The sequence below is a fragment of the Bos taurus genome, chromosome 23, assembly GCF_002263795.3.
Source record: "Bos taurus isolate L1 Dominette 01449 registration number 42190680 breed Hereford chromosome 23, ARS-UCD2.0, whole genome shotgun sequence".
Lineage (NCBI taxonomy): Eukaryota > Metazoa > Chordata > Mammalia > Artiodactyla > Bovidae > Bos > Bos taurus.
In genome coordinates, this window is record NC_037350.1 from 20717963 (window position 1) to 20742941 (window position 24979).

Sequence of the window (24979 nt, forward strand, 5' to 3'; positions counted from 1 at the left end):
GGGGCCCATGCAAGCAAGGGGTTCTGCACCTCAACCTTCATTAATTTCCAGTGAGCCCACATCTGCCCAGGGTGTATTTCCTAGATAGAAAGCAGATCATTCTTCCTGGAGTGGAAGGAGTTCTCCTGCTGAATAGCCGTGGAAAGACATCTGTTCAGGCTGAGGGGAAATGGGACCGTGGTGACAAATTCATGGTCTTAGATTTAGTGGCACGCTGGCATCAGAGCTGAGTCAGATGTGAAAGTGAATCACTGGCTGCACATTTTAGTGACTGCTTCTGACCTGAGTTTTAATTTTCCTTCCTAGGCTTCCAGCAAGAGCAAGGAGCAGGTGTCTACCAGGCCACACGGTATGTTGGCAGCAGTTACTAACAGTTGGCTGTGTTCCTATCCATCTGTTGTAACGCAGAGCTCTTCTCAGCCCTCTGTCTCATGGCGTGGTAGATGGCACACCTCGATGGCATGTATCTGGATTTTCTTTTACTCTTCTCATCTTAAATTGTACCTTTGACCCCTGCTCCCTTCTTGCTGCATCCTGGTCTGAGAGTTCTTTGCCATAAATCCTTTGGATTGAACCAACTCAAAATAGAACAGTGGCTATGGGGGGGTCTATGACACCCTGCTGATGACATAACTCCTTGTAAAGTTCTGGAGCTAAGAAATTTTTTGTATAATACTTTTTAAAATTTATTTTTTTAAAATTGAAGGATAATTGCTTTACAGTATTTTGTGGTTTTCTGTCATACATCAACAAGAATCAGCCATAGGTACTCCCATGTCCCCTCCCTTCTGAATCTCCCTCCCCATCCTACCCCTCTAGATTGTCACAGAGCCCTGGTTTGAGTTCCCTGAGTCATACAGCAAATTCCCACTGGCTATCTATTTCACATATGATATTGTAAGTTTCCATGCTACCTTCTCTGTGCATCTCATCCTCTCCCTCCTCCCCTCCCCCCATGTCCATATGTTGGTTCTCTCTCTCTGTTTCTCCATTGCTGCCCTGAAGATAAATTCATCAGTACCATCTTTTTAGATTCCATATATATGTGTCAGTGTATGATATTTATATTTCTCTTTCTGACTTACTTCCCTCTGTATAATAGGCTCTAGGTTCTCCCACCTCATTAGCATTGACTCAAATGTGTTCCTTTTTATGGCTGTGTAATATTCCATTGTGTATATGTACCACAGCTTCTTTATCCATTCGTCTGTCGGTGGATATCTAGGTTGCTTCCATGTTCTAGCTATTGTAAATAGTGCTGCAATGAACCCTGGGGAACATGTGTCTTTTTCAGTTTTGGTTTCCTCAGGGTATATGTCTAGAAGTGGGATTGCTGGGTCATATGTGGTTTTATTCCTAGCTTTTTAAGAAATTGGAGCTGAGAAATTTCTTAGAGGCTATCAAGCATACTGGCTTCCAAACTGTATTCTTGGGGAGCTGCAGGCATGAGGTGTGTTTAGGGGGTTCCTATGGGGTGAGATAGGGAGCTAGTGGACTGAACTGTGGGCTCTTCTCTCTTACTCACTTCAGCTGGGATGGTACCATTTTTATCTATTTTAAACCTTAGAGTTCAGGATACTAGTTTGTTGGAATTAATAGGAGGTTGTCACTGAAACAAATGATGATCCCTGATCTATTTCAATTGTCCTGCACTTTACAAAGAAAAGACACCTGATGTCCATAGGACTGATGTGCCTTCACTGTGTGGACACTGTGGTAACTGGCCCATGTGGTCCAGAGTCCAGACCTCTCCATCCGATGCTGACACCTTTTCTTTTCTCAGGTGAATGCCATGGCACTTGTGTGGACAATTCCTACTGCAGCCAACCTTGCCCTCCAGACACTCCAGGGGATATGGGGTTTTTATGCAGGCAAAAGAAATGGCACAAAGTAATTGAGTCCTGCCGCACTCTCACTGCCTTCAACATCTTCGAGGTAATATCCTTTCTCTCACTTGCAAAGTGGAGCCCCAGACTAGCAGTGCAGCACAATTGACAATAGTCAGGGCATGGAAGCAACCTAAACATCCATCAACAGCGAGGTGGATAAAGAAGTTGTGGTACATATATACAATGGAATATTGTATATATATATATATATGTATATTCAGCCATAAAAAAATATATATATATATATTCTGCCATAAAAATGAATGAAATTGGATCATTTGTAGTCATGTGGTTGGACCTAGAAACTGTCATACAGAGTGAAGTAAGCCCGAAAGAGAAAAGCAAATATTGTATATTAATGTACATATATGGAACCTAGAAAAATGGTACAGATGAACCTATTAGTAGGGCAGGAATAAGAGACACAGACATAGAGAATGGACATGTGGCTATGGCAGGGGAGGGGAGGGTGGAACGAACTAGGAGAGTAATACTGACATATATACACTACCATGTATAAAATAGACAGCTAGTGGGAAGCTGTTATATAGCACAGGGAGCTCAGCTTACTGCTCTGTGATGACCTAGAGGGGTGGGATGGGGGTGGGTGGGAAGGAGACTCAAGAGCGTAGGGATATATGTATACATAGCTGATTCATTTTGTTGTGCAGCAAAAACTAATACAACATTGTAAAGCAATTATACTCCAATTAAAAAATAAGAAATTATGCACGTAGCACTCAATAAGGGGAAAGTGGACATGAGGCTGTGTGGTTGGTAAATGTGTTTGTACTTGTCCAATAAATCTATCAGTTCCAATAAAACTATATTTACCAAAAATCAGGCCATTTTTGGTGATAAGGAGAAGGCAATGGCACCCCACTCCAATACTCTTGCCTGGAAAATCCCATGGGCGGAGGAGCCTGGAAGGCTGCAGTCCATGGGGTCGCTGAGGGTTGGATACGACTGAGCGACTTCACTTTCACTTTCATGCATTGAAGAAAGAAATGGCAACCCACTCCAGTGTTCTTGCCTGGAGAATCCCAGGGACGGAGGAGCCTGGTGGGCTGCCGTCTATGGGGTCTCACAGAGTTGGACACGACTGAAGCGACTTAGCAGCAGCAGCAACTTGCTGACTATCACATTAACCTGATGATCCAGTGGCTAAGACTCTGTACTCTTACTGCTGAGAGCCTGGGTTTGATTCCTTATGTAACTATGGAATATGCCCTATGTAACTATGGAATAAGCCATGGAGCATGCCCTGCCCACTCTCCCTCCCCAAATCAGATGATTATCCTGGGGCCATAGTTTGCCCTGCTTGCTCTCAAGGGTGAGACTCAAGCCAGAATCCATGGGAGATCTATCAATACTTTCAGTCCTTCTCTATGGATGTTCCAACGGATTCATCCAAATTCAGCTCAGAATTTCTATTTTAAAAATATGCTCATATCTCGCGCTTTGCCCCTCAAGAATAGTAGAAATAAGCTTAGAAGGCACTAGAAATCTACCTACAGAATGAATGTGCAGCATACATAAATAGAAGTCAGAAGAGGTGTACTAAAGACCACAGTTGCTATTTTGGGCAGGAAGCAGGTGGCTGGCAAGGCAGGGCTTTCCTTTTCTGTTGAAACAGAAAAGGTTTCACAGAATAACAGAAATAACAGAATAACAGAAACAGGTTATTCACAGCGAGTATGAGCTTGAGAATGTAAAATACAAAAACATTATGCAATATACAATCGTGTAATCAGACTGTCCTAAATTTTAGTAAAACTCCTTTTCTATTTAAAACAAAAGGAACATTAAAAAACTTTTTGTTGTTTTTTGCCATTTCTTAGGCAGATTCAAATTCTGTTCAAACATTTGGAGGATCAAAAATAAATGAATATACCAATAAGCCTGAGACTATTACAGATTTGTTAATGGAAAAGTGTCCACAGAATCTGTCCTGTGTGATCAGGAACATTCAGAAGTCTCCTCGGATTCCGGGTAACATCGCTTTGATTGTGCAACTCTTACACAACATCTCCACTGTGCCAATGAAGGATGTCGATGAGACAAAGATGAAGGTGAGTGGTGGTGAGGGTGTGGCAGAGAATCATCTTGATAGAAAAGGAATGCAGGTGAGCTGGATACTTTGTGAGCTTTTGGGGGTCTGAGAACTGTGTTTTTCATCTCAATATCTCCAGTGCTTAGCACAGCAAGTATTTAGTAAATCGTCATTGATAAGTGAATGAAGAGCTAATGAATAGAAGAATGAAAAAGTGAAAACATTCAATCAACAAACATTTAGAGAGACCACTTATGGGGTGTGGATCAAACCCCAGGGTACATTCCAGTATCTGGCTACTGAAAACTAAGAACCATGGTAGATCTGCAGAGAGAAAGAGACTTTTTTTTTACTTTCATCTGGAGTCTGAACTGGTTGCAAAAAAGGAAAATAACTGAGTGCAAAGAAAACAATCATACATATCTGTCTCAGGAATATAAAATGAAACTAGATCCATTTTTTTTTGCTTTGATCTTCAAAGCAGAGGATATTAAAAAGTAAGTTTAGCCTCTAGGATCGACTTCCAATTTGGTATGTTCCTATACGTGGGCTCCCCTGATGGCTCAGAGATGAAGAACCCACCTGTCAATGCTGGAGCCACTGGTTTGATCCCTGGGTCAGGAAGATTCCCTGGAGAAGGAAATGGCAACCCACTCCAGCATTCTTGTCTGGGAAATCCCATGGACAGAGAGTCTGGCAGGCTACTGTCCATGGGGTCACAAGAGAGTCGGACACGACTTAGCAACTAAGCAATAACAAATGTTCCTATACAGGGTGCTGCACACAAGCGGGATTCATTAGATGCTAATTACGTAATAGGTGCTCTGACCTGGGTAAACAAATGCTAGTTTCACTAAGGTATGAAAAGGAATTGATGATGGCAATGGGCATGTGGAAGGAAGGCATTGCACAAAATGCGAGGAAGGCAATTCCCTTGCAGCACTAACCTCACCTGGGAGTCTCATTAAGATGCTGGTTCTACATAGACATAGAAGATAGACTGGTGGTTTGCCAAGGGGGAGGGTGGTGACAGAGGGATGGATTGGGAGGTTGGAATTAGCAGATGCAAACTAGTATACAGAGAATGGATAAACACCAAGGTCCTACTGTATAGCCAGGGAACTGTATTCAATATCCTGTGATAAACCATAATGGAAAAGAAATGCAAAAGAATGTGTATTTATATATGTGTGTGTGTAACTGAGTCTGTTGCTGGACAACAGTAATTAATACAACACTGTAAATCAACAATACTTCAGTTTTAAGAAACGGATGCTGATTCTGATTGACTAGGTCTGGGGTGGGGCCTGAGATTCTGGATCTCCAGGCAGTTCCAGGGGATGCCTTTGCTGCCAGCTGGAGGACCACTTTTTTATGTACTATTTTAATTATTTACTTATCTATTTATGTATTCTTGGCTGTGCTGGGTCTTTGTTGCTGCTCAGGCTTTGCTCTCGTTGCGGCGAGCAGGGGCTACTCTCGTTACAGTGTGAGGGCTTCTTACTGCGGTGACTTCTCCTATTGCGGAGCCCGGGCTCTAGAGTGTGTGGGCTTCAGCAGTTGTGGCTCCCAGGCTTTAGAGCACAGGCTCAACAGTTGTAGCGCACGGGCTTAGATGCTCCATGGCATGTGGGATCTTCTTGGTTCAGGGATCCAACCCGTGTCTCCTGCACTGGCAGGGGGATTCTTTACCACTGAGCCACCAGGGAAGTCCCAGGACCACACATTTTAAAAGTAAATGTTGATTGTTCTGGCAGATTCAGAGAGTGGCTCAGTACTAATCCCGGTTCTTCATTGACAGAGTTACAGCATCATGGCCAACCACATTCTAAATAGCAAAAGCATCTCAAACTGGACCTTCATCCCCGAAAGAAACAGCAGCTGTGTCCTGCTACATTCAGTCAATTCCTTCGCAAGAAAGCTATTTGTCAATAAGCATCCCATTGAAATAGCAGATATTTTCATCCACACAGTGGGCACCATCCTCTCTAGAGACAACGCTGGAAAGAATTTCACCTTTTCAATGAGAGTTAACGACACCCGAGAAGTCACAGGGAAGGTGTCAATCAGTAGAGAGGAACTTCAGGAGGTGCCTTCTCCTTCTCGGGCTGTCAGCATCGCATTTCCAACTCTCGGGGCCATCTTAGAAGCCAGTGTTTTGGAAAGCATCACCGTGAATGGGCTTGTCCTGTCTGTCATTCTGCCCAAGGAACTTGAAAGAATCTCGCTGATTTTTGAAAAGATCAGCAAGTCGGAGGACAGGAGGGCACAGTGTGCAGGCTGGCACTCCGTGGAGAGCAGATGGGACCACAGGGTCTGCCAAAAGATTCAGGAGAACTCCCAGCAGGTGGTCTGCAAATGTAGCCCGAGCAAGACGTTTACCTCTTTCTCGATTCTGATGGCACCCCATGTCTTGCAGAGCCCCATCCTGATTTACATCACATACATAGGCTTGGGTGCTTCTATCTGCAGCTTGATCCTCTGCTTGTCCATCGAGGCCTTGGTCTGGGGCCAGGTGACGAAGACAGAGATCTCATACTTACGCCACGTGTGCATTGCTAACATTGCGACCACCTTACTGATGGCTGATGTGTGGTTCATTGTGGCGTCCTTTCTCAGTGGCCCAACGAGGCACCACAGCGCATGCGTGGCAGCAACCTTTTTTGTTCACTTCTTTTACCTTTCTGTGTTTTTCTGGATGCTCGCCAAGGCACTCCTCATTCTCTACGGAATCCTGATAGTCTTCCATACATTGCCCAAGTCCGTCCTGGTGGCAGCTCTCTTTGCGGTGGGCTACGGGTGCCCTTTGCTCATCGCTTCTATCACGGTCGCTGCCACTGAGCCTGGCAAAGGTTATCTCCGGCCTGAGGCCTGTTGGCTCAACTGGGACATGACCAAGGCCCTTCTGGCTTTTGTGGTTCCGGCTCTGGCCATCGTGGTTGTCAACCTGGTCACAGTCACACTGGTGATTGTCAAGACCCGGCGAGCGGCCATCGGCAGTTCCATGTTCCAGGAGGTGAGGGCCATCGTGAGGATCAGTAAAAACATTGCCATCCTCACACCACTGCTGGGACTGACGTGGGGATTTGGCATAGCCACAGTTCTCAATGACAGCTCGCTGGCTTTCCACATCATCTTCTCCCTGCTCAACGCCTTCCAGGTAAGTCCAGACAGAGCCTTCTGACTGAGTCCACAGTGAGAGAATTCAGGAGAAAGTTTTGTGATCAGGAGCTCGTAGCATCGTATTTCTTTGTAAAAGACAAAGGATTTGAAATAGCATATTGAGTCAGGAGAGCTTCCCAGGTGGTGCTAGTGGTAAAGAATCTGCCTGCTAGTGCAGGAGGCACAGGAGATTCAGGTTTGAGCCTTGGGTCAGGAAGATCCTCTACAGGAGGAAATGGCAACCACTCCAGTATGCTTGCCTGGAGAATCCCACGGGCAAAGGAACCTGGCGGGTTACAATCCACGGGTGGCAAAGAGTAGGACATGACTGAGCGTGCTCGTGGAAGGGAAATTGAGGCAGGAAGTAAGCTTTTGTTCCAGAAAGGTCTGGATTAAAATCTGGATTCTCTGATTTATGCCTGTGTAACACTCTATTGGGATATTTGCTTAACTTTGCCAAGCCATGTTTTCTTCACTTACAAAATGGGTAGAAGAATTCCCATTTTATAGGACTGTTTAAAAAGGAAAGATAACAGTGAATGGAGGACTTGCCTGGTGGTCCAGTGGCTAAGACTCTGCACTCCCAGTGCAGAGAGCTAGGTTCGTTCTCTGGTCAGGGAACTAGATCCCACTAGCTGTAAACAAAGATTCCTCACGTCCCAACTTAAAGATCGTGCGTACTGCAACTAAGACTTATAACAGCCAAATAAATAAATAAAATATTAAAAGCTGAGCTGTTGCTGTTGCTGTTTAGAAACTAAATAATACTACTTCCCCAAAAATCTAGGCATGTAAATGGAGGTACTAAAATGTGCCCACATATTTCTTTCTATTTAAAATTTCAAAAAAATTTAATTTATTTTTACTTTTTTCATAAAATTGTTTTCTTGGAGGATAACTGCTTCACAATGTCGTGTTGGTTTCTGCTGTACAACAATGTGAATCAGCCATGAGTACATATATGTTCCCTCCCTCTGGGATCTCCCTCCCACCCTCCTCACCATTTTAGAATTTTTAGTGACCATTGGAAACCATCTTATTTTAATGAGGCAAGCCATCCAGAGTGGTATTAAAGACAGTCTCTCTTCTTGTGGATTAAGCGATATTCCCAGTTTTATACGTATCTTTACCAAGTTTTCTATGCTTATATACAAATATGTTTTCACATAGGATTGGGGTTAAAAAACAATGTGTGTTTTTACTTAAAAATACATCCGAGCATTTTACCAGGTGACTATGTATGTATCTTTAATGATTCCTTACCTGACTGAAAATTTTTTTTCGTTTTTTCAGTTATGGTATACCAAAGAGCCGAAGTTTCTTATACTGAATGTTAAATGTAGATAGTAACTAACTGAAAAGAGAGCTTTTATTTTTCTAAAGCCCTCTAAAATATTGCTTTTGTTCCTAATTGTGTACTTATTAGAAAATGAGACTATTTCAAATAAATGTTTTATTTATAATAGAAATTTTAAGTCAAATGTTTTCTCATTTTGCTCTTGTAGAATTTAAGTGTACATGATTTCATTCTACAGCGAGTGTTTTGATATCTTGGGGACAACCTTGCGGGGTGAGATGGGGAGTGTGGGAGGGAGACTCGAGAAGGAGGGGATATACATATATTTATGGCTGATTCACGTTGTACAGCAGAAACCCACACAACACTATAAAGCAATTATACTCCAGTTTAAAAAAAACACAAAAATAAAGGTGTTTCACCTTTCAAATTTTTTTTTTAATTTGTATGAAAAATATTAATTGTGCCATACATTTTTTGTATAGCTCTTGGTAATTATCAATTGCCTTATCCACATTTATGCAGCTAGTCACTGGTAGAACTGGGTTCAAAATGTAGTGTTCCTAGGGACTTCCCTGGAACCCCAGTGATTCAGACCCCATGCTTCCACTGCTGGGGGCGTGGGTTGGAAACTAAGATCCCACATGCTTTGCAGCAAGACCCCCAAAATAAAAAATATTTTAAAAATTGTAATGTTCCTAAAACTTCTCTTCTGGGTACCCCATGGCCATTCATCATGAATGCTTAATGAATTCATGTTTCACTTTTAAGCATTTTTTTTTCCCTTGTCTCCCTTGGGGCCACTGTACTGTGACTTTTGTTTTAAACCAGGCTGTGAGCATTTCTTTTTGATACCATGAACTCCTTTACCTATTATTACAGGGTCAACCTGTAATTTCAGCTGTTTCTGCCTTGACTCCTGACAAGGAGGAGGGTGGGGCCATCCAGCTAAATGCCAGGATCCTTGGGACAGTGAGGAGCTGAGAGCAGAGTCAGGGTGAAGGTCAGACACTAGTGCAGGCATGAGGCAGTGATGGGCTGGAACTGGCTTGTACTGGCTCAGGAGAGCTGACTGTTACCTTTCAGGAATTTGGGGAGCTGATTGTAAACATAGACATCCTTACAAATTAAATAAGTTAGATTGAAAACAAAGGTCATACATCCTCAAAATGCATCACTTTGTAATTGTGTCTATTTTTCACTGTACTTTTGAGGTTATTGGCAACTATTTTTGTCTGGGTGGTGGGAACACTGTGTAATGATGTGTCCATCTCTTCCTGACTCCATGTTCAGTGATGCCATCTTGCTGGATTGATTGATTGATTGATATTATTTTCATTTTTTATCTTTTTTTATTGAAGTATAATTGCTTTACAACATGTGTTAATTTCTGCTGTATAAGGAAGTGAATCAGCTGTGTGTATACATATATCCCGTCCCTCTTGGGCCTGCCTCCCACCTTCCCTCATCATCCCCCACCCATCGTTTCAGAGCACTGAGCTGAGCTCCTTGTGCAATACAGCAGCTGTCTATTCCACTAGCCATCTATTTTACACATGGTAGTGTTGCTAGATTTAAATCAGCTGTGGTGGAAGTATTTAACCATGGAGAATGGCAAGAGCTACAAAGTTGGTGAGTTGGTTATTGCTGTTTACCAGCAAGTCTGTGGATCAGAGTATCCTGAGGATGCCCAGTGCCGGAGGAGAGAAAGGACAGTCATCAGCCCTCACTGATGGAGGAGACAGAATCAACGGAGCAAGAAGAAGCAGGACATGCAGCGACTAAGGAGGAACTGAGATGTGGGGCAGCTGAGGCTGACGGGGCAGATGGAGAAGAGAGACTCCTAAACATGCAGGAGGTCAACAGGATGTAGGAGAAAGACCTTCTTAAAGATTTCATGGTTCCTTCCCTGTGGGAGCATCTCCACAGGTTTTAAAGCTCAAGCTGTGTGTGTGCTAAGTCCAACTCTCTGTGACTCCACGCACTGTGGTCTGCCAGGCTCCTCTGTCAATGGGATTCTCAAGGCAAGGATACTGGGGTGGGTTGCCATTTCCTCCTCCAGGGGATCTTCCCAACCCAGGGATTGAACCCGCATCTCCTGTGGCTCCTGCACTGCAAGCGAATTCTTTACCTCTGAGCCACTGGGGAAGCCCCACCCTTTAGCTAGGGAAGTGTTATTATGTAGTCAAGAGCTACCTTGACTGTTCATTTGTCAATCCGTAACTTTTGACCCGTGTCTTCCTTCATATTTACCCAGAATAACTGTCTGGGTGGGAGGTTTGAGGACCCCCTCTAGCTGTTTTGATGGGAGAAAAGTAAATGTTTCAGTCCATTTGGGCTGCTGTGACAAAAAATACCATAGACTGGGTGGCTTATAAACAACAGGTATTTATTTCTTATAGTTCTGGAGGCTGGGAAGTCCAAGATCGAGGCACACACAGATAGATTGAGTTATCTGGTGACAGCCCACTTCCTGGTTTACAGATGGACAGTTTTCTCGCCGTAACCCTGCCTGTTGAAAGGGGCCAGGAGCTCCCTGGGGCCTCTTTTATTTGGACCCTAAATCCTTTTCAGGAGATTCTGCTATCATGACTAATCACCTCTCAAAGGCCCCACCTCCAAATATCTTCACATCCAGCACTAGGATTTAACATATGAATTTTTGGAGGACACAAACATTCAGTCTACAGCAGTTAAAGCACATACTTTAAAACCCGGGAGAACATCTTGAGATTTACCTGCTCAAATTGTGCTTTATCTACTAAAGGAAATTCAAAGAAGCTGCTACCAGTGAATTCTTCTCACTTAGAGATAAAACTGTGACTAAAATCTTATCTGAATTTTTTGAAGGATATTTTTGTAACTTTTCCCAAGGTGGCATGGACCAGTGACAAGTGATCCTTGTGGAATGTTTTCCTGTTACATATTTATTGCTATAGATGCAGGTTGTATAATAAAGCAATTAAATGCACACATGCACATACAGAAATACACAGATCCATGACGTTTATTATTTCTTTTGTGCTGAGCATTATGGTAAATGTTCAGATATGAATATAATTAATCCAAACTCAAGAAATTAAAGATCTTTCAAAGAGAGAGCTGAGTCCTTTAGCCTTCAGGAAACAGGCTAGAATTGTGGTTCCCTGATCTTTGAAAATTACTTCCTGGGTAAAATTCGTGAAGATTTTGGTTTAAAATGTATTCCTAGTACCAAAACCCGACTGGGATGTATTTGGCCCAAGCATCTTTATACAAGTGGTACTTTATAACTGAATGGTTCACAAAATCAATGACATTTTCTTAATAGACACAATGACAGATTTCAATGGTTTTCTTGTAGGTTAAGAGAAACACTAGAAAGAGTAATGTGAAAGAATCATTCCATGCTTTGGAGCGCTCGACAGACTGGGTGAACAGAGAGGTGTATTTTAGCCTGTCTGGGGGAGTAGCTGAGCTGGGTAGCCATGCACTGGTCCCTGTGAAATCCTCTATCCTTCAGCCAGGTTTTTACAGATCATGATTGCAGGGGGTTTTATATTGTTTCTGCTGATGGTCACTTGGTTGCAACATCTTTAGGGTGCCGTTTGTCTTAAATTATGTACCTTAGCAGGCCTTAGCCTGGGTAAGGATCACATTTGATTATGAAATAGAAGCAGCTTAACAAGGATGCCTAAATTGAAGGTCATTATCTTACGTCTCTTGTCTGGTGAGTCAAGACCTGAGTAACCTCATCTCCAGGAGAAATTTTGTCTAATGTATTTTGTTGTTGCCTTTCACATTTTGAAAGTTAAATCTCTGAGCTTCCTTAGGTGAAAAATGGGACATATACATTTCCTTCCTTCTTCCAGAGTGGTTTTGTGCCAATTCCATGAAAAAAAAGTTGAAAACTCAAATGGACTATAATGATAGAAGAACAGCTACTGTGTGACTTTAATGGGGTCTATCTTTGTATGAATCATAAGAGATGTTGTTGTTCAGTCTCTAAAGCATGTCCAACTCTTTGCAACCCCTTGGACTACAGCACTCCAGGGTCCCCTGTCCTCCATTATCTCCCACAGTTTTCTCAAACTCATATTCATTGAGTCGGTGATGCCATCCAACCATCTCATCCTCTGTCACTTCCTTCTTCTCCTGCCCTCAATCTTTCCAAGCATCAGGGTCTTTTCCAATGAATTGGTTCTTCACATCAGATAGCCAAAATACTGATATGAGATAAGAGATATGAGAACTAATAAATTCTCTCTATACTATAATATCTGAAGCACCCATATCTGAGCACCTGTTAGTGTACTGAGAAACTCTAGAGTTTTTAGTATAATATCTGGAGCACCCATTTCTGAGCACCTGTTAGTATACTTAGAAACTCTAGAGTTTTTATGAGTATCCGTGGACTTAATTTTTCTTCACAAGTTTTATAACAGTTTTTAGTTGTGGATGGGGGAAGGAGGTTGGGGGTGTTCATAAAAGCTGAACACAGCTGCTTTTGTTATTTTCTGTGGAAGTTTCTTTCATTACTGATTGTTCAAGAACTGTGAGGTGGCTGTGCATAGCCTGTCTCCTTGGACTTTCTTGGGCCATTATATTCTGATGAGATGCACAACTCCTGATAAACACAAAACACTTTATTTTGCCCAAATAAAAAATTCCTATAGTATTCTTGCATGCCTCAGGGACCGCAGTCTGCTTAGTTTACTGAGTATTCTAAGTGTCGAGAGCAGCGGCTGGTGCATGAAAAATTCTGTATCCATATTTGTTGAAAGGATCAATCTAGGTGTTGCAACTTTAAAATGAGAGAGTCAAAGATTTAATAAAATGGTTTTTGTCTTTCTATTTAAGGATTTAGGAAAGTTATTTTTACCTTCTACCAGAATAGGAACTGATAATAAGTACTGGTATTTATTATTATCATTTTATTTTGTTTAATGGCTCTTCCTCCCTCTTCCACCTTTCTCAGGGCTTCTTCATCCTGGTGTTTGGAACAATCCTGGATCCGAAGGTACAATAAAGTCTTCTGCTGCTTTATGCATTATCAGTATTTGGCCCTGAAATGCTCACTTGTAAATACCACTTATTGGGGGTCTTTCACCTCAATCATTTGTGCAGACACTTGAACAGGACATCGAGGTCTCAATGATGCAAGCTTTCAAGCTTTTATGGGGCTAAGCTCTTATATTCATTAGCTCTTACCCTGAAAGCAATCCTGGTTATTCCTATTTTTAGTTCTACAGATGAGGAAATTGAAACTCAGAGTGATGAAGTAGCTCAGAAACCCACTCTAGCTAGCTGAAAGCAGAAAAAGTTATTACATCTCACGATAACATCTTTGGGAAGGTCTCTTTGTGGCTGGGAGGCATGGAGGCTATGCATAAAGAATAGTTTCTGATTCACAGCGCAGATGACTCCACAGGAGGCTCTTCTGCCCCTTCCTACTTTGCTGGGCACAGAGAGCACAGCTCGGCAGGGCAACATGAGACAGTGTGTGCTGAGCTACAGTTCCTGCTACTGCAGCCCCTTCATGCTGCCTGGGGAGGATCACTGATACATGCTTCTTACATTATCGTGTCTGATTGGCTGAGCCCAGGTCACATGGCTACATCTTAGCTGCAAGAGAGGCTGAGAAAGTGAGTTCCTGGCTTCTACCTTAAAGAGCAGTGGACTTAAGGAAGGAAATTCTCCAAATACAGATGAGTGTGTGTAGGTGGTATGATGAAAATAAGTGAAAAAAAGCAACAAAACATCAGATGTTTATTCAGACTTTTAAGATCACCCTGTTTCTATTTTATTACATTGCCTCTTGAATTGAGAAAAGCAAACCTTCTAAATCATAGATGCAAACACTCACACTGCAGGGCTTATTTTGTAAATTTTATGTATTTATTTATTGTACTATCAATGCTGTTTTACTACTAAGTTAATATGCAAGGTTTGTAAAAGACATTTCACAGAGGTTCTTTTGTTTTCCCATGGGGATACAATACCAACCTAAAAGCAAAAGAGGTAAGGGTTAAGAAATGAGCTCTTTAATCCTGATATTTCTATGGAATAGCTGTGTGCTGCTGGAGAGTCCTTAACCCATGAGCCTTAGAATCTTCCAATGGATCACAGACATAATAATGGTTTTCCTGCCTTCTGTGCTCCTCAGTCACTTCAGTTGTGTCTGACTCTGTGATATTATGGACTGCAGCCCACCAGACTCCTCTGTCCTTGGAATTATCCAGGCAAGAATACTGGAGTGAGTTGCTGTGCCCTCCTCCAGGGGCTCTTCCCGACCCAGGGATTGAACCCACATCTTCTCATTGCGATTGCATTGCAGGGGCATTCTTTAGCTACTGAGCCACCTGGGATGCCCTGCCTTCTCTGCTAGATTAGGATAAAGAACAAATGCAGTTTTGCAAGTGAAACTGCATAAAAAACACTTAAGGTTTTATGTAGTTATAGACCATATGATTACTTTTTAAATGAATCGAATACCACAGCTAGTATTTGTAGGCAAAGTACCAACAAGAGCATTATTCCTGTTGGTCCCGCCAACAGTACTTGCTGGAAACACACTCTCAGCATAGTGTTTGCCGGTCTCAAGCATATGCGTTAGTTCTTCATAGTCTTCTAATCCTTAATTCCTTTTGTTAACCCCCCCAGATAAGAGATGCCTTAAAGGATCGAATAAACTCTGCACAATGGATCTCCAGGATATCAGAGGTAAAGCCTTCACGTTCATTTTTGTATTTAAAATTTGACGAGGTAACAGACACATTGGAGTTTCTGGCACCTGGAGTGTTGCTCAAACCATCACCTAACACTTTTGCGGTATGGATTTTTCAGAAGAGCTTTGTGAGTGCCTCTTTGAGCTGTTCAGAATCTAGGTGGAGCACTGGGACCACAGCCACAGAGAGAAAGTAGACTTCAATGCATTTAGAGGAGAGTGACAAGGCAGCAGGGCCTGGAGGGGTGACCCTCAAACTATGGAGCAGGAGAGCAGGTGATGAAACAGAGAAATGAGAGTGGATGCAAAGTCTTGGGTCCCCATGACAGCTCACTCATTCATTGTGACTCTCACCAGTTGAACCATATTCAAGGTGTGATAATTCCAGAGGAACAAATTCTGACCCGACACAAAAATTTTCCTAATATCAATAGCTTGATGTTCAGGAGGGCTTGTTTCCATGGTTACTGGAGTTGTAAAAGGTTAGGGACCTGGAGGAGGGCGTGGCAACCCTCTCCAGTATTCTTGCCTTAGAAATCCTGTGGACAGAGGAACCTGGTGGGCTACGGTCCATGGGGTCCCAAAAAGAGTTGGACATGACTTAGAAATGAAACAACAATAGAGCTGATTAACAATGTCATGTTAGTTTCGGGTGGGCAGCGAAGTTAATCAGTTACAGATATCAGTTCCAGTTGAGTCGCTCAGTCATGTCTGACTCTTGGCGACCCCATGGACTGCAGTACGCCAGGCCTCCCTGTCCATCATCAACTCCCAGAGTTCACTCAAACTCCTGCCCATTGAGTCAGTGATGCCATCCAACCATCTCATCCTCTGTTGTCCCCTTCTCCTCCCACCTTTGATCCTTCCCAGCATCAGGGTCTTTACAAATGAGTCACCTCTTGGCATCCGGTGGCCAAAGTATTGGAGTTTCAGCTTCAACGTCAGTCCTTCCAATGAAGTCAATTTCCTTTAGGATGACTGAAATCCAAGGGACTCTCAAGAGTCTTCTCCAACACCACAGTTCAAAAACGTCAATTCTTCGGCGCTCAGCTTTCTTTATAGTCCAACTCTCACATCCATACATGACTACTGGAAAAACCATAGCCTTGACTAGACAGACCTTTGTTGGCAAAGTAATGTCTCTGCCTTGTCTAACTCAATGAAACTATGAGCCATGCCGTGTAGGGACATGCAAGACGGATGGGTCATGGTGGAGGGTTCTGACAAAATGTGGTCCACTGGAGAAGGGAATGGCAAACCACTTCAGTACTCTTGCCTTGAGAACCCCATGAACAGTATGAAAAGTTATAGATGTATTTATTCTTTTTTCAAATTGTTTTCCCATTTAGGTTATTACAGACTATTGAGCAGAGTTCCTTCTACTATACAGTATGTCCTTGTTGGTTATCTATTTTAAATATAGTAGTGTGTATCTGTCAATTTTAAGCTTCCAATTTATCCCTCCCTCCCACATTTCCCCTTTGGTAATCATAGCTGTGTTCTATGTCTGTGAGTCTGTTTTGTAAATACGTTCATTTGTATCATTTTAAGATTCTGCATATAAGTGATATCATATGACATTTGTCTTTCTCTGCCTAACTTACTTCATGTAGTATGCTAATCTCCAGGTCCATCCACATTGGTGCAAATACCTTTCGCCTTACTCTTCCCGAAACTTTGGTCTCCTTCCCAGTCCTTGGTCTGCATACCTGGAAGATGGTTGATAACCTTTACATGCTTTCCAGCTGGGGAAAAGAAAAAAAAAAAAGCCAATTTTTACTGAGAAGAAACATTAATGATTATCTAAAGCAATGATTCTCAATGTTGGCTGGATATCAGAAGCAACTGGGAAGCTTACAAAAAAATGTTGCTCTACCGTTGCCATCCCCCGAGGTTTTAATTGGATTGGTCTGCACTGTGACTTGGATTTGGGAAGATGCATAAGCTCCCTAGGTGGTTCTAGTGTAGTCAGGGTTGAGACATACTCATCTAAGCCTTCTTGAAGTATCTCAGCAATGTAAATGTTTGCCTCCAGCTACCCTATCTGATTGGAGAAGGCAATGGTAATCCACTCCAGTACTCTTGCCTGAAGAATCCCATGGACGGAGGAGCCTGGTAGGCTGCAGTCCATGGGGTCACTAAGAGTCAGACACGACTGAAGCGACTTAGCAGCAGCAGCAGCCTATCTGATGTATTCCCACCTCTTCCCTGGGGTCTTCCTGGATGCTCTCAGGAGAGAGATCTGACTCTTCCAATCTCTTTCAGCTTAGTTTCACTCCTTTACGTGTGTCTGTTATTTATCCATTCAGCTACCACAGGGAAGCTCTGCTCTTTGGTGTTATAGAAAATAGTTATTTCCCCCCCTCCTTCTCTTTGTGTCTTTGTATGCAAGGTAAGTCAGGATAATACCCAGAATTTCATTATTAGCTTGTTGATTGTCTGAATCTGTGGTTTTCCAGGGTGGCTGCACCTCAGAAACACCTGGACAGCTTGTAAATAATACCACTGTCCAGGTTCCACTGAAGAAATTAAACTAGAAAGTCTTAGAGTAGAGCCGAGTTACTATTATTATTTTTAAGCTCCCCAGTGATTCTAATGTACTCTTAGGGTTAAGAATTACTGGTCTGTTGAACTTCCCTGGTGGCCCAGTGGCTAAGACTCCACATTTCCAATGAAAGGGGCCTGTGTTTGATGCCTGGTTAGGGAACTAGATCCCACGTGCAGCATCTAAGACCTGGCACAGCTAAATAAAATAAAAATAAGTGTTAAAAAGAGAATCACTTTTCTGGGTCCTAGGCAAATTTGTTCTTACCTTTTTATGTCCTTCCTTCACTCTGCCTCCAGCTGTAGCCACTGTAAGTTGGTGTTTTAGCCCTATTCAGAGGAAGTACTCTTGCCTGGAAAATCCCATGGACAGAGGAGCCTGGTAGGCTGCAGTCCATGGGGTCACTAAGAGTCAGACATGACTCAGCAACTTCACTTTCACCTTTCACTTTCATGCATTGGAGAAGGAAATGGCAACCCACTCCAGTGCTCTTGCCTGGAGAATCCCAGGGACGGGGGAGCCTGGTGGGCTGCCGTCTATGGGGTTGCACAGAGTCGGACACGACTGAAGCATCTTAGCAGCAGCAGCAGCAGAGGAAGTAGCCTATCAACTGTCTCCTCCTCTCCTATCTGTAGGTCTCTGACTTCTAGGTCACCATATCCTACAGTCCAGATTTAAGTCTTTCTCCTTGGGCTACCTGCCTGGGGAGTGTCAGTCCCAGCTCCCCTAAACTAAAATAATAAACATACTTGTTTGCATTCATTTTATATCCTATGTGATGGATTAATCTATGTTCACGTGGTGATAATTCCACCAGCGAGATGATATTTCCAATCCACAACATGTACCTGAAGCACAAGGATAATTTAGACCAGGTGCATCGCAAGGTGGTGATTGTATTGTTGAGAATTTCAGTAGCTAGAAGGAGCTGTTTGAAAATAAGATCATCTGTACCATTTTTTAGATTCCACATATGTGTGTTCATATCTGACATTTGTTTTTCTCTTTCTGACTTACTTCACTCTGTATGACAGTCTCTAGGGATGTAGCTCAGGGAGCTCTCTACTCAGTGCTCTCTGGTGACCGAAATACGAAGGAAATCCGAAAAAGAGGGGATAGATGTATATGTGCAGTTGCTTCACTGTCCTCTACAGTAGAAGCTAATATAATATTGTAAAGCAACTATACTTCAATAAAAGTTAATTTAAAAAGTGGAGCTGTCTGAAGACTAGGGATTACCTGTTTCACTCTCTCCACACCAGTCAACTGCCTTCTCCCCACCTCCGTCTCAAACTAGAGGCTTCCGGAGAAACATCCAAGCCAGGGAGGAAGAGAATCTCTCATACCAGCCTATTCGCATGTTGTCAGTGGTTCTAAAATAAAAAAGGACAGGGATGAGGTGAAGGCAAGAAAGAAACTGCTGTAGGTCACAATTCTACATGTGCTTTTTTAGAAAACTGAGATGGAATCAATTTACAGTATTATGTTAGTTTCAGGTGTACAACATAGTAATTTGATGTTTTTATAGATTATACTCCATTTAAAGTTATTGCAAAAATGATGGCTCTATTCCCCATGCGGTACAGTATATCTTGGCAGCCTATTTATTTTATACGTAGTAGTTTGCACCTCTTAATCCTCTGCTCCTGTTCCACCCCTCTCCCCACTGGTAACTACTAGTGTGTTCTCGATATCTGTGAGTCGGCTTCTTTTTCTGTTTGCTGGTTTGTTTTATTTTTTTTAGATTCCACATATAAGTGATAAGATTCAGTGTTTGTCTTTGTCTGACATGTTTCACTAAGCACGATACTGTGCTTAACGAAATAATTCTCCACGTGCTTTGAATAATTGTGATCTTATTAACGACTGAATAATTGAACAGACTGCTGGTGACAAGTCCACTATCCTTTGTCTTCCTCAGAATGTTTCTTCTGATTTCTCTCGTCACCCCACCAAAGGCCCAAGCTAGTAAGCCAGGCTATACTCCTAACTTGGGAGGTGAGTACACAATGAAGGGGACCCCATATACATGGCCTGTATGTGACATTTCTTGGGGAAAAAAAATCTCAGTTTGATTCATTCTAATCAGAAATGATGTTTTCTTGATTGAAATGATTCTTCTCAGGCAATCTACTCTCACCTAGCTCTGGCTGGAGATATAGTCACACTTCTAATTCTTGGATGTCTGAAATTGTTATTGTCCTTTTAAAACAGTCAGGCTTGTCTGGGGGGGTGCCTGTAAATCAGCCTGAGTCTTTGAGAGGGGAGTGAGCCGAGGGATCCGTGGTCCCAGCTGCTCCCTCTCTCCCTCCTTTTTATACTCCATCCCCAGGATATCCTCCATGATATCAACAACATCCCCACAGTTCTTCCTGTCACCCTCTCTCTTCCCTAGTTTTAAAAGATCAGGGAATTATGATACACACTGTCTGCAGGAGGCCTTGGAGATAATGCAGAAGTTAGTTTTCATTTGCAGGAGGGTCAGAGACAGAGAGAAAGAAAGGGAAGGGAGGCACAGGGGGAGACAGACAGACAGGGACGCTTAGTGACATGGGGTGGCAACTCAGAGATGGAAGAGCAATCAGACATGTGCAGTCAGGACTTCCAATCCTCTGTCTCCGTGTCCCTCTAGAGCGAGAGAGAGAAGACCAGGCAGGGAGATGGAGACGTCTACAGCAGGACCCCTACTTTCACCGTGAGACAAAGAGGTACAGAGAGAGGCTGAGGGATACAGAGAGAGACATGGAGAAATACAGAAAGAAACAGAGAGAGCAACACACACACAGACTCACACAGACACATGTAGAGTGCCAGAAAAAGAATTATAGAAAGAGCCTGCCTCCCTGATCCTAGTACATCAGGGCTCTAGTAGCCAATGTGGCTGAGACCTTCTGCAGCAACCCAGGGCCTCGGTCAAAAGAGAGGTCTTTTCCAAGAGGAAAGGGCGTGGTCCAACTTGGAGACAAACAAGTTCTGTAATAGCTTTTGCAGACAAGAGAACAAAGCTGATTCTTGGATTCCCAAGGGACTTAAAGGGAAGCGACTCTTCATTTGCCAAGGGGGCTCTACCCAAAGGGGCTTCTTGTTCAAGAAAGAGTCGATCCATGATGCAGTTGTCATGATGCTTTTAGATATTGCTGCTTGTATGTTAAAGATGTGATTGTCTGTTCTTGACCAGGTCATGCATTTCAGGAGTAGCAGAGACCCCAGGAGAAATGTCCTCATTCGTGTCTTCTTGCCTCCGAAGAGTATGAAGGAAGCCTCCCTCTTGGTAGTGCTGACAGAGGAGGGCGTGAAGAGAGGATGGAAAGCCCCTCTGTCTAAGCCGTTCTGTGTTGCTGACGTTTTCCCCATCCACTGTCTACATATATATACCATGCTGGGTATCCAACAGTGGACAGCAGAATCCTGGTCTTGCCAGGGTCTCCAGCCTCATCAGGAAGACAGCTCTGGCTTGTCTTGGCAGTGGTGGCCAGGGATGTCACCCAGCTAGATTCTATAGGTGGCTGAGGGAGGGCTTTCATACATAGTCACCAACGTTGGGCCGACTCTAACTAGGTCACTGTTCTTTGGACAAAAGGAATTCAAGGGCCAATATGTTCCACCCCTCCACATTTAAATTGATTGCATGGTCAGCCTAGCGTGGGCTTAGACACAACTTCTTTGGCCGTGAACCAAGCAAAAAGCATAGAGCTTTTGAACCAGAAAGGTGTTTAAGTTAAGGAGACTGAAGGCTGGAGTGATAAGTAACAGCTAATAGAGATTTGAGCCAGAGGTAAAAACCCAAGTCTGTTGATTCCTAGCCCTGGACTTTGTCCTCAAGAGCACGGAGCCACCGAGGGTCTCTCTGTCTACTCTGACTATGTAAGAGGTGCTTGCGTGCTAAGTTGCTTCAGTGGTGTCTGACTCTTTGTCACCCTGTGGACTGTAGCCTGCCAGGCTCCTCTGTCCATGGGCTTCTCCAGGCAAGAATACTGGAGTGAGTTTCCATGCCCTTCTCCAGGGGATCTTCAAGACCCAGGAATTGAACGCACGTCTCCTATGTCTCCTGCATTGGCAGGTGGGTTCTTCACTACTAGCGCCACCTGGGAAGCCCATGTAAGATGAACCCCCACAAACAATCTGGTGTTTTGAAACCTGGGATGAGAAAGGAGAAATATTGTATTTCAAGTAGAGAGCTACTGATTTTCTTACCTTGTATGTAAACAAATTCAACATTCAAACCAGGAGCCACCTGATAATAGAACAGTATTACAGATAAAAATCCTTCTGGAAAAAAAAAAAAAAAGGTCCTTTTTAAAGCAAGCACACAGTCAGACGCAGCAGGAAAAAAAAATTAGTGGATAAAGGGCAAGGGGCAATGAGTGGCCCTTACTTATCTCCCCAGGAAGTCAGTAGTGGGACTTTGCTGGTGGTCCAGTGGTTAAGAGTCCAAGCTCCTGATGCAGGGGGGCTGAGGTTTGATCCCTGGTCAGGGAACTAGATCCCACATGCTGCAACTAAGAGCCCACATCCTGAAACTAAGACCCTGAACAGCCAAATAAATAAATAAGTTTTTAAAGTTATAGACAAAAGAAGCCAGTATTAATGATGTTACATTACAAATGGAAAAGGGCGACTCACTTTGTGAATGAGGGGTGTCATTTTTTTTTTAACCACAGAAACTGTAGTAAAACTTTTTTATTCTCTCTCTCTCTCTTTTTTTTTTTTTTACTATAGAAAATTTCCTGTAAATAGGAATGTTTAAGAAAGCAAAAATATAATAATCAGAAGGTAGAAAAATATACCAACCGGGAGAATGAGTCATCTTCTAAGTGGTGTTGTTCATCTTAGGACAACAATTGCACCCTTTGCAAATGAGGTCAGAAAGAAGCTTTAATTTGGCATTTCCCAGTGTCTCTGTAGGGTCTCTTCAAGGGAGGAGAATGGAGCAGACACAGTCCTGGTTTTCCCAATGCAGAGATTTCCGTATGAAGAAAGGTCACTTACCCCAAATCAACATATTGAAGGAAGGATGCAATGTCATGGAGCTAGATGGTTTTAAGATTTATAATTCTGGAAAAAACTTTAGAAAAGACTGAGTCCAAGTGCCTCCATTTGCAGATGGAAAGTCTGAACATAAGAGAGAAGGGTTGCGAGACAGAGAGAGGGAGAGGCTGGCCTTTCATCTGTATTGTGCGTTTGGCAACCACATCTCATGTGAAAGCACACTCTGCTCCGATGTACTCACTCCCTAAGAGAGGAGGTGCGAAAGACTCTATCTTGGGGTTATTATTCATTAAGAAAGCCTCATGGAGGACTTCCCTGGTGGTCCAGTGGTTAAGACTCAGCGCTGCCAACGCAGGGGGTGAAGGTCAGACCCCTGGTAGGGAAACTAAGGTCCCGCCTGCTGTGTGGTGTGACCTAAAGATAAAAAATAATTAAATAAAGTCTCGTGGATGCTAACAGAGAAGCCCCACCATCATTTGACGATCTCTTGGAGAAGTCCACCCTCCCTCTTGTGGCCCACACAAGTCTTCAGTCTGTCCCATCCTGAAAGGTGACAAAGAACTGCATGGATCAGGCTGACCATGGAAGACCCAGGGTGGAGATACGTGGCACGCCCCGTTCTCACCTCACCAAGGAAGTGACTTGGCCAGGTGGCTCAAGGAGAAACTGGTCCAGATTCTTGGGCAAAGCACTTAGTACTTGATAATCCTTGGGACAGTTATTTAAATTCCTGGAACTTTGATTTTCCCAACCAGAAATTGAGAATAATGGAGCTTACCCTCTAGGGCTATTGGAAAGATTAAATGAACAAATGTAGATAAAATACTGAGAATAGTACTTGGCAAATAATAATTGGCATTAAAATATAAGCTGTTTGTATTAGAGTCCCTATGAATTCATGTATGTGCAACACACGCACAAACAGCAAACAGCCATGATCTTTTGCATGAGTGTGGATGAGACACTCTCATAGGAGTTGGTTCATTGGCATCTAATTTCTTCTCTTTTTAAAGAAAATTTTTTGGCCGTGAAGCATGTGGGATCTCAGTTCTCTGATCAAGAATCAAACCTGTGCCCGCTGCTTCAGAAATGTGGACCACCAGGGAAGTCTTGGTTCACTGGCATCTAAATGAAAGTGTTGAGCATGGGATTCAGTTTCTTTCATCAGGGTGACCAGCCAGCAAAATCTACTGAAGGATCTTTTCATTCAGTGTTTAAAGAATTGTGATACTTGGTATCCTGCCCTGGAAAGAGTATATTTCAGAGACTATATACATATCCAGGGCTTTCTGTGTCTGAACTGTGCATCACTTTTTGCCTTCCCTGTAAAGCCTTCCCTAATCAGTCAACCAGAAGTGCTGATTCTCTCCACTGATTTCTTGCAATATGTATATCTGGGCCATTCACTGTTGAGTCAGTATTTATTGTATAGTATTATTTACTTTTAGCTTTCTTGTGTGCATGTATTTTCTTTCCCAGATAAGACCATAAACCTTTGGAGACAGATTTACCCTTGTTACTCAATAAGTCACTTGTTTTGTATGTCCAAAGAGCAGAATGAAGTGCTTTGTACATAGAATGTTTAATAAAGTCCTCTGATTACACAACCAAAAGTTTGATGATACTGATTTTTCAAAATTTCCAAATGACACAGTACTTAACTAATGACCTAAATGGGATGACCTATTTCTACAGGCATCGTCTCCCTGAGCCTCTTGAGTACAACAGACATAGCAAAACTCCTCTCACTTATTTCTTCTTCATGTCTACATCTCCCCTGGTAATAGTCAAATGAAAGTTTGCAGCAGTCATATGGAGGAGCCAGGAAGGTAGATTAATGGGAGGGGCTAGAATTGGGAGGTGTGGGACCATTTGGGGGTGACAAGGACAATCCACCTGGCCACCCTGTCCCAAGTCAGACCAAGGGAAGTTTCCCACAGGCAAAATTCTCCATCTGAATTCCCCATGGCTGTGCACCAAGGAAGAGGTTCAGTAAGAACTCCTTGGACGAGTCATTAAAAAATAAACCAAAGATATTTTTGGTGTTAAGGCAGGGATTGGATCATGTCTTAACCAGTGTTCTCCAAGTTTAAGGTCAGTACAGGCAAAAATGGGATCTCCTTTTAACAATTTAACATCAACAACAACAGGGGCACAATCCTGCGTTTACCACCCGCCTGTCTGAGTTCTCATCACCCCAGTGCAGTAGATGCAACAGTCTCATGTGATTATCTGAGCTAAAGAGGAGGAAAGAAAGGACAAACAACTGACTCATTTTAATGGATTTGTTTCAGACGAGAGGAACCTGTAATTTCTCTTAGGCGTGTTTGACCGACCC

At 43.0% G+C, this 24979-nt stretch overlaps 1 protein-coding gene across 2 annotated transcripts in view; it reads left to right on the forward strand.

Annotated features, from left to right (window-relative positions):
* ADGRF2 (adhesion G protein-coupled receptor F2) overlaps positions 1 to 24265 on the forward strand; it is a 35767-nt gene extending 11502 nt beyond the window's left edge. Inside the window, exons 3-10 of one of the 2 annotated variants that reach the window (XM_005223468.5) lie at positions 307 to 349; positions 1784 to 1935; positions 3731 to 3961; positions 5744 to 7102; positions 13359 to 13400; positions 15044 to 15103; positions 19574 to 19650; positions 20831 to 24265. In XM_005223468.5, the coding sequence (XP_005223525.1) occupies positions 307 to 349; positions 1784 to 1935; positions 3731 to 3961; positions 5744 to 7102; positions 13359 to 13400; positions 15044 to 15103; positions 19574 to 19621 (1935 nt within the window). In that variant the 3' untranslated portion in view covers positions 19622 to 19650; positions 20831 to 24265. The remainder of the gene's footprint in view (positions 1 to 306; positions 350 to 1783; positions 1936 to 3730; positions 3962 to 5743; positions 7103 to 13358; positions 13401 to 15043; positions 15104 to 19573; positions 19651 to 20830) is intronic. The other variant, NM_001191262.1, reaches the window with a different exon arrangement.
* Positions 24266 to 24979: the final 714 nt, after the last annotated feature.